Source organism: Prenolepis imparis, unplaced genomic scaffold (assembly GCF_030444845.1).
Source record: "Prenolepis imparis isolate NDT839.2.m4 unplaced genomic scaffold, iyPreImpa1.0 SCAF_42, whole genome shotgun sequence".
NCBI classification, from domain to species: domain Eukaryota; kingdom Metazoa; phylum Arthropoda; class Insecta; order Hymenoptera; family Formicidae; genus Prenolepis; species Prenolepis imparis.
The window spans coordinates 18,146-28,150 of NW_028141200.1; the positions used below are offsets into that span (position 1 = coordinate 18,146).

A 10,005-nucleotide genomic window follows, 5' to 3' on the forward strand; every position below is an offset into this window, starting at 1 on the left:
TTACATGATGTCCCCAATTGGACAAAGTCGACCTTCCTAACCAGATATATGTAATTAACCAAATATATTTCGATGTATCTCTGATGATCTTGATATTTCCGTACGATGCGCATCGTGTCGATTCAAACATAAAACGAACCACGATAAACAGCTGCATAGCAACCAGATCTTTTTCTTTTCTCACGGCACTCTATGAAAGATTCGAATAGACTTTCCTATACATTTTCTCCGCCCGCATTCAACAATAGATTTGTTGAATGAATTTCAGGATCAGTTGGGATAATACATAATTTTGTTATAGGTCTCTTGTAAATAGAGTTTGCAGTTTTCACTGTAACAACTCTGGTTAAACCGTCTGGTCCTGGATGTAAATGTATGACTCTTGCGAGGGGCCACTTTCCTGGCGGGTAACGCTCATCCGTAATTAATACTAAGGATCCTTCCTTTATTTCATTCGAAGGGTGATACCATTTAGAAATGGCTTGATACCTTTGTAAACACTCTATAGACCATCTTGACCAAAAGTGATCTACTTTCTGTTTAAGTAATTGCCAGCGTGAAAGCAAAGATGTCTTTTCAGTTAATAGACTCGGTTCCGGTAATGTAGTTGGTGCTTCTCCAATAAGAAAATGTCCTGGAGTCAGGGGTGAATAGTCAGATGCATCATCTGATAAAGGACATAATGGCCTTGAATTTAACACTGCTTCTATTTGTACAGTTATCGTTGTCATTTCTTCATACGTTAATATAGTATCCTTTATAATTCGTTGTAAATGAAATTTAATAGATTTTACAGCTGCTTCCCACTTTCCTCCAAAATGAGGGGTTGATGGAGGATTGAATTTCCATTCAGTGTTATCTTTAGCGAGAAGATAGGCAAGGTCACGTAATTCATTAGAAGATGACTTGAAAAAACGTCTTAAAGTTGCATCAGCTCCAACAAAGTTTGTTCCACAATCACTTTGTAGCGTAGCACATATACCTCTTCTACCAGTAAACCGTTTATAGGCAGCTATAAATGCATCAGTGGTATAATCCGTAACTACTTCTATATGTATTGCTGATGTGAGACAAACAAATATAGCTAAATAGCCTTTATAAGTTTTTGCCGCTCGCCCTCTCCAAGTCTTCATTATCACGGGACCAGCATAATCTAAACCTGTGTTATAAAAAGGTCTTGCTGGAGTCACACGTGATGATGGTAATTGACCCATGAGCTGTTTCGCTCGAATTCCGCGATACCGTGCACACCTTCCACATCTTAGGATGTAAGAACGTACAGGTGCTCTTCCACCGATAATCCAATATGAACTTCGTAAAAAACCGAGAGTAACTTGAGTACCTCCATGTAGCGTCCTTTTGTGAGCATCATCAATAATCAAAGTACTTAACGAAGATCTTCTTGGTATAATAAGTGGATGTTTTGTGTCAGACTCTATCTGTGCATTATGGAGACGACCTCCAACACGAAGTAATCCTTCATGGTCTATAAAAGGTGTAAGGCGAATCAAAGGGTTGGATTTAGGCAAATGCTCTCTATTAGAAATTATACGAATCTCGTTCGAAAACCATGCTTGTTGTACAATTCGTACCCAAAAATTACGACTCTTCTCGATTTCCATGGGTGTTATGGGATGTTTAATCAGTGTTGATTGTGATTCTCTACGGAGACAACGAATAAATCTGCGACAAATAGAAGTAATTCGTAATAATTTCATGAGTGAAGAGTACTTATCCAACAATTCCCAGTATAAAGGTTGATGGGTGACAGCAATCATGACTTGTCTGGATCGTTCTTCCAAACCAGTTTCCGGTAACTCTTTACACTTGAAAGAAGGCCAAGATGATGGAGACTCAGAAAGCCAATTTGGTCCTTTCCACCATAGATCAAATTTAATTAATTGATCTGGCCTTAAACCACGAGATGCACAATCCGCAGGATTTTCTTTCCCAGGAACAAAATGCCAAGATCCATAAGGTAATAATTCTTGTATAGTAGATACACGATTACGAACAAAATCTTTCCATTTGGTTGGATGAGCCGAAATCCAAGAAAGAGTTACAGATGAATCAGACCAACAAAACACCGATACGTCAGAAAGTGCTAGTGCTTTTAAAGTATGTACAGTTAATCGCGCTAATAACAAAGCCGCAACAAGTTCAAGACGTGGAATCGTAAGCCGTTTAATTGGTGCAACCTTTGTCTTGGAACAAATCAGTTGAGTAGATATTTTACCATCGTTACTGGAAATTCTTATATAAATCACAGCTGCCATGGCTAATTCTGATCCATGGCTAATTCTGATCCCACGAGCGAAAACCCATGCTCAGGTAATGTCCGCTTTCCAGAGCGCGCAGCATCGACAGCTTCTTAATCTCGCTCAACAACACATGCGGCATTCGCCATTGTATCTTGAATATGTTGATCACAGGCTCCAGCGTCGAATCTCCAATCAGACAATTGTTGTCGTTGCGCGATCGTATTAAGATTAACTCATGACGAGCGTTCATCACCACTCGTCTGTAATCCTCGCAAAATCCCAATAACATGTAGAGCGGTACGCAAAAATTGAAGTTTCCATTCGCAGTAGTCGGATCAGTCCAGCCGGCGTTTCTCATAATCACGCTTCTATCGGATGATATCGTTACATAGTTTTTGAGCAAACTTGTTATTCCCACGTTTCTATTGCGATCAATCTCCACGCCATCGAGTTCGTATCGAATCTCATCGAACATGAATGCGACACAATTATTTCCCAGTATCACAGCAGATCCTTCGGCTGGTTTATTTATCTTTAGTTCTCCCTCGATGTATAGGAAACTTTCATACGGCAACGTATACAGATCCTGTTGTTGTATGGGTATTCTTATCTCATCACTGTGTCCGAATGTTGTGTTAGCGAACGGGTTGTACGTGTGAGTCTCGATCTTGACGATGCGATCGTCGAAGATTGGCTCGTCTCCAATGTTGAGGATGTCGGTCATTGTTCAGATGTTTCGCACCGCGAATCCCAAAGATTGTAAAAACGCAACGTTTGATGCGTTCAGTTTCTTTTTCTTACTGCAACCGGATGATTGGATATTAGTGAATGTCGACGTTGTTGTTGTTGTCGCTGGCTCCGTAAAGATTGTGTTATCTCTCGTATCTTTCGATCCGTTCAACACGAGCATCTCATACGCCACACACGTACGTTATCGCTGTCGTCGTCGTACGTGCAATCTAATGGTGATCTCTTCTCCTCGAAAATCGAGCAATCGTCTGTCCTGGTCGACAACGCGTAACGTTAAATCCGTAATGCTCCGCACGATGATCGGCAAGTAAATGATGTGCGCCGGTGTTTCCGATATCTTATATCCTGGTGGTACCCTCGGTGAAAATTCATGTATCGTATGAACGAGTTTGCCGTTGCTGTACGCGCCCGCGGTCACATTACATTCTACGCGGATAATGTTCACGTTGATAATATTAATCGGCATGTCCGACTTATACCATTTTCGCGGCTGCAGTATACGGTTCGAGAATCCCAGCAGCGATCCAATGTTGTTAGGCTTGCTAAAATTCATTCTGTAGGCGCATTTGATCTCGCTCCTCATCGTATTATAATTAGCGCTGAGCACTATCGGATATTCTCCATCTTCAAAGTCACCGTCGTCATTCGTCCGAATATGCGTGATGTCAGCGTGTTTTTTATCATCGTCATGAACAGCGTGTCGCGGACGTTTTCGTAAAATTGCATGTTTCAAAAACTCATGTATCGCTTGCAGCTCGTACGATCCCTCGGGAATCGTAATTTCCGCGTCATCTTTGCCAAAGTAAAATTTATTATTCGAGGAATTCACGTTCGATATCGTGTGATAAGTCTCAAAATCCGCTAGACCTAGCTCGTATTCATCGTCGCTCAAATCTACGGCGGGAAAGTAGTTTGCCGCGAGAACACTACTCTTCCCGGTCAGTGTGAATGTCATAGACATATCGGCAAAACTGTTTAACGAATACTGAGTTAAATAGCGCGATGTCAGTCTTTAAATTCACATGCATCGACCGCTCGGAGAAACTGTAAGCACAATTGTCCACAGATGCTTTGATTGTAAGTTTGAACAGGTGCGTAATTGTATTGTATCTTTGTCACATTTAAATATCGCACCAATTCATTCGGCGGTCGAAGATTGCCGAAACTGTCAAAATATATAGCGCGATTCCCCCTCTTTGCATACGCTACCCAATGAGTACCCGATCCTTTAGCGTTATCCAAATTTACGATGCCGCTCTCGTTTCGATATATACCACCGATCGGTAATGAATCACGCATGAAAACACCTCTAAAATACGGAATGTGCATACGTTTTGCCAGTTGTAGCAATTGTATGTTGGTAGTTACGCCCTGTGGCATTTTTAGCGTCTCTTTGACGTTTTTTTTTTCCCCTTTTTTCTCGTTGAAACTCCTCGTCCGCGTTTGTATGGAGCGAGATACAATCCGGGACCTTCCATGGCGCGATTGTGACGTAGCATCTCTTGCAACTGACGTTGTGCGGCTTTTCCGTCGTTCACCATCTTTGCTACACCAGCCGCTCCACCGACCAGAGATCCGAGCGCGCCCAACATTGGTAGAATCGGCAATACACCCCCACGTTTCGCTACCGGAAGTATTCGCTTCTTCGCCATCTTTTTCTTCGTCTTCGTCTTTGTCGTCTTCAGGCCCATACCGAACTTCGTCTTGGCTTTCATCGCTGCCCAGACAGCTGTGGCGGCGGCTCTCTCACCGAGAGTCGAATCTCTCGCAACGATGCGAGTTTGCGCTTCCTTGGCGAATATCCTATCTGCCGCGTGTCTCTCGATGAGATCGTTGCTTCGAGAGTATGCTATATCGTGTTCACGGCACGCTGCGTCCAATGGGTTGATACCTCGATCGCCTCTGGCTAATCGCTTTTGTAGTCGCGTGCCCGGACCGCAAAACTGATAGCCGGGGATATGGAATTCGATCGGAAGTGCGTTTATCGCGAGATTTAATAGGCTTCTACCTATTTTCGTTGACATTCGCTGCAATCCTTTATCATCGGCGCTGGACCGTCGATGTGCGTCTGCTGCCACGGTCGATTGTAATGTTCGAAACAGCGGCGATAAGTTTGAACCTCCAAATCCGCCTTTATATGTTCCGGAAGCTTGTCCCACACGCAGTGGACGTAATTGCCACACATTCGCAATAAAACTGTTTTCGACACAAATTGTAGCTGTTCGGCGCTCAAATTACAAATATCGTAAGGACTTGATAGCAAGACAAACATTTTTTCGTTACTGAGCGATTCGTGGTTCCGCGCAGCTATAAATAGGCAAGCGTTCGATTCAATCGGGGAGTGGGAAAATGAGATTCGTGCGACAACCTTTCGCGATACGCGTGACGAATTACGACGCCAGATTACGATCGATGGGGGACAACGCGGAGATGCGTAGGCACGGTACGATACTGCCGACTACTATACGCGCGATCGTTTGCGGCCCCTCGAATTGCGGTAAAACTAACGTGTTGATTAGTTTGATAGAAAGCCCGCACGGCGTCCGCTTTGAAAACGTGTACGTGTACTCAAAGTCACTGCAACAGCCAAAATATCAGTATCTGGAGAATTTGTTGACGTCGATCGATGAAATCGGCTATTTTACATTCTCCAATAACAGTGACGTCATTCCATCGAGCGAAGCATGTCCAAACTCGATTTTCGTTTTCGATGACGTGGCGTGTGACAAACAAAATACGATAAGAGAATACTTTTCAATGGGACGCCACTCGAACGTCGACTGCTTCTATCTCTGTCAGACATACGCAAGAATACCGAAACATCTTATACGCGACAACGCAAACCTGCTAATCTTGTTTAAACAGGACGGTACCAACTTGAAACATGTGTACAATGATCACGTGAATACTGACATGTCATACGAGGATTTCAGTGAATTATGTCGTACTTGTTGGCAGCAAAAGTATGGATTTCTAGTGATAGATAAGGATAGCTCGCTTACGAACGGCCGATACAGAAACGGATTTAACGTGTTCGCGATACCGCAAAACAATTAGTCGTTGCCGATGTTCTGTCGAGAGAGGTGAAACACGAGCGTTCGACACTCTACCGACATGGCTGAGAACGATAATATTCGCGAACGTGAAAAGATAGCGAAGGAGATTGCGAAAACGAGTGAAGCAATCCGCAAGAAACATCGCGCTTTGAAGACCGGTAAGATCGATGACGATATCGCGGTCAAGACCCATTTTAGACCTATTATTGAGCCGCTACAAAAGATTGTCGACAACTCGATCGCGGTGAAAAACGAGCCGGAAAGTACCGCAAAGATTAAAATCTTACCCATCAAGCGGTACAAGGAGGAGGAGGAGGAAGAGGAGGAAGAGGAGAAGGATGATGCGACACCGAAAAAGAGGAAACGGTCAAACCCGAATCGCTCATCGACACCGCGTACATCGAATGCTTTATTGGATGAACCGATGATAAGCTCTACACCGTTCGCGACAACGAGAATCGTACAACCTATGATACCCGAAACACTCGCAAACGAAAATGTTTTCGAAACCTCGGGCAGCACGCTCGAAACATCGTTTGTTCGAAACACATTACAAACGCTGGAAGATCAAGAAATGTTGCGAAAGCACTTGGGACCACTGGGACAAGAGTACATGAGCACTCTCCTCGGTGGCGACAAAGAAAGGAAAATCGATCACGTGTACGGTGTCTATTTCGACAAGGATGAAATGCGTCTCGGTAACAAACGATTCGACATTGACAAATATGACTCTATAATTATAGATGAAGTGAGGTACATTGGTACACCAGGATTATACGAATTGATCTTCAAGAGAATTCCCGATGATGACATTTACACGGAGGATGATATGCGTAAATACAAGAGTATATTATTGGCGACGAACGCGCATAAACGCAATTATGACACACAAGGCCAATTACGAAGCAACAGGGGATACAAGTACAAACATATAATCGCACCATTGATATCGATTGAAAAGAAAAAATCTGGAAAGGGAGTATTCATGCCTCACGCGATGGCGCTAACCGACAATAAGATCGATTACATACACTGGGATGACCCCAACGAGCTAGTGGATCGGGTACGATTGCTGGACGCTTCGCGCCGAGCTGGCCACAACGCTCACGACAATGAGATCCTGTCGATCATCGAGGAACTTCGCGAAGCAGGCATTATTATAAATTGAATGGTGTCTCGACAAATCTAATCAGTCGATCAGCGTCACTCATCGGTGGAAAAAAATGCCTATCAACAAATTTGGATTATTCGAACCAAGAAATGATGCAACCGGCACAAGCGGTTCTTGGGATAGATTGGTGAAAAGTTATGTGCACGAAAACGCTCTGTGTCGCGTCGTTACGGACTATGACGCAAGGTCGAGGAAGATTCGTCGTGTAGCGCAACCTGAGGCTGACACCGATGCCGTCAACAAACTGTATGTGGAATCCTGCGTTAAAAGATTGATGAATCAACAGAAAGAATCAGATGAGAAGCTGACTTCGTTCGAGAAGGATGTGCGGGCAATACAGATTGTGATAAACGAACTTCAACGCGCGGCTAACGCTAACTCAGAAACGGCTATCAACCTGAATGAGCAGCAGTGAACGGGTTAGGAGCGGCTATCGAACGGTTATCGAACATCTACGAAGGGTTATCGAACATCTACGAAGGGTTATCGAACATCTACGAACGGCTACGAACAATTATCGAACAGCTACGAAGGATTATCGAACTACTATCTAACTACAATGAGTGGTAGTGAACGGCCTAGCAACAGCTGCGAACGAGGCTATGAACGGCCTAGCAACAGCGAACGAGACTACCAACAACTCAAGCAGGGCTGCGAACGAGGCTACGAACAAGTCTTTAAAGGCTACATGCAAGGCTACAAACAACTCAAACAGGGCTGCGAACGGGTCAGGAAAGGCTACGAACGGGTTAGAAACGACTGTGAACAAGGCAGCGAACGAATCAAGAACGATTTTCGAATGGGTCAAGAACGGAAGTAAACAACACAAGAACGGCTCAAGAACGGCTCAAGAACGGGTCAGGAACGGCTACGAACGGGTTAGGAACGGCTACGAACGGGTCAGGAACGGCTCAAGAACGGGTTAGGAACGGCTACGAACGGGTCAGGAACGGCTCAAGAACGGGTCAGGAACGGCTACGAACGGCTCAAGAACGGGTCAGGAACGGCTACGAACGGCTCAAGAATGGGTCAGGAACGGCTACGAACGGGTCAGGAACGGCTCAAGAACGGGTCAGGAACGGCTCAAGAACGGGTCAGGAACGGCTACGAACGGCTATTGAAGAACGACAAACGAAAATGAATCATAAAATGAGCGACAAACGGCGATCGAGAAAAACCGACGAAGCGATGAAACAACATAGTTTGGAGAAACGGCAGTTGGTGAACGAACTGCACGCGCCGGCAAGGAAAAATTTTCCCCGAAGACACGTCATAGTGCGGGGATACGATGACCTGTGGCAAGCTGACATCGTCGAGATGCGTCCGTACTCTCGTTTCAACAGAGGTTACCACTACATACTCACCGTCATCGATGTGTTGAGCAAGTACGCGTGGGCCATACCACTCAAGAGTAAAGCTGGAAGCGAGACGGCTGACGCTATCGCCGAGATAATTCGAGATAGCAAGAGATGCCCGAGAAACATGCAAACCGATATGGGGAAAGAATTTTATAACGCCGACGTGCAACGGCTTATACGGAAACATAACATCAATCACTATTCTACATATTCGGTATTGAAGGCATCGGTTGTGGAGCGATTCAATCGCACGCTGAAGAACGACATGTGGAAGATGTTTACGCTGAACGGAACTTACAAGTGGATCGACGCGTTGGCGGAACTCGTATCGGATTACAACGCGCGCAAGCATCGAACGATCGGTATGCGACCCGTCGACGTCACCCCCGCGATCGCTGATAAACTTTTAAAAACGGTATATAGTAACATAAAGATTGCCGCTCCGGCAAAGTTCAAAGTAGGTGACCCGGTACGCGTTAGCAAGTACAAAAAACTTTTTGAGAAGGGTTACACACCAAATTGGACAACCGAAGTGTTTAAAATTGTTAAAGTGCAGCGTACTAATCCCATAACCTATCTACTCGAGGACTATCGCAAAACATCTGTCGCTGGAGCGTTTTACGAGCACGAGTTGCATAGCGCGAATTATCCGGATGTATATCTCGTAGAGAAAGTACTGCGCAGGAGGGGTGACGAGGTTTACGTAAAATGGCTGGGATTTGACAATTCGCACAACTCTTGGATACATAAGGACAATGCAATTTAATTCATACAAATTGTATTTATTAATTACTCAAAAATTAAAAAATATATAATGTGTACAACAAATAAAAGTATTTGAAATATTACAATATACATGAAATATGTGAAATACAAAATCTTTATTAATACATCCTTTCCGTTCCAATATATGAAATACATACACATATTTTACATAACATATCGCACATACATTATATTACATTATATTACATTATATTTTATAAGGGTATCTGATAATGTCCCCATGGTAATGTGTCGGTCGAATCAGGTATGATATACCGCTTATCGTCGTACGGACTTAGAGCAATTTTTGTCTCGCAGATGGTGTATACTTCATGCAATTTCGAACTAATACATGACTGACTACGTGTCATTTCAATCTCGTCATTCAGGCACCGCGTATAATCGTCGAATGTTATCGTTCTCGCGACAACGTTACTTTTGACACCTTTAACCTTTTTTGTATCTTTCTTACCATCTACTCGCAAAGCGTACATTTTTGCTCTAAGTCCTACAAATTCAGTCATTATCGCGCCATTATTTTCATCCTTCATTAGACCTGGCACCTTTTTATTCACAAGCGGTATACTGTACGCGTTGTCAATTGGATAATCGCTCGTATCGAATCTAGCGATATCGCGTTTTAT

General features: G+C 43.9%; 1 protein-coding gene across 1 annotated transcript; it reads right to left on the minus strand.

The window, feature by feature from the left end:
- Positions 1-1,070: 1,070 nt before the first annotated feature.
- Positions 1,071-2,280, minus strand: LOC145947087 (uncharacterized). Its single transcript, XM_083056860.1, has 2 exons — positions 1,593-2,280; positions 1,071-1,486 (listed from the first exon to the last, which is right to left on the minus strand). The coding sequence occupies exons 1-2, from the start codon at positions 2,274-2,276 to the stop codon at positions 1,436-1,438; spliced, it is 735 nt and encodes a 244-aa protein (XP_082912986.1). The 5' UTR covers positions 2,277-2,280; the 3' UTR covers positions 1,071-1,435.
- Between the last annotated feature and the right edge of the window lie 7,725 nt (positions 2,281-10,005).

Bases quoted from the DNA above. Each gene is read 5' to 3' on its own strand.
- LOC145947087 (XM_083056860.1), bottom strand. From the start codon at position 2,276: ATGGCAGCTGTGATTTATATAAGAATTTCCAGTAACGATGGTAAAATA. The intron at 1,487-1,592 runs GTACGAATTGTA...CACCTTTTATAG, and splicing joins AGAAGAGTCGTAATTTTTGG to ACCATGAAGGATTACTTCGT.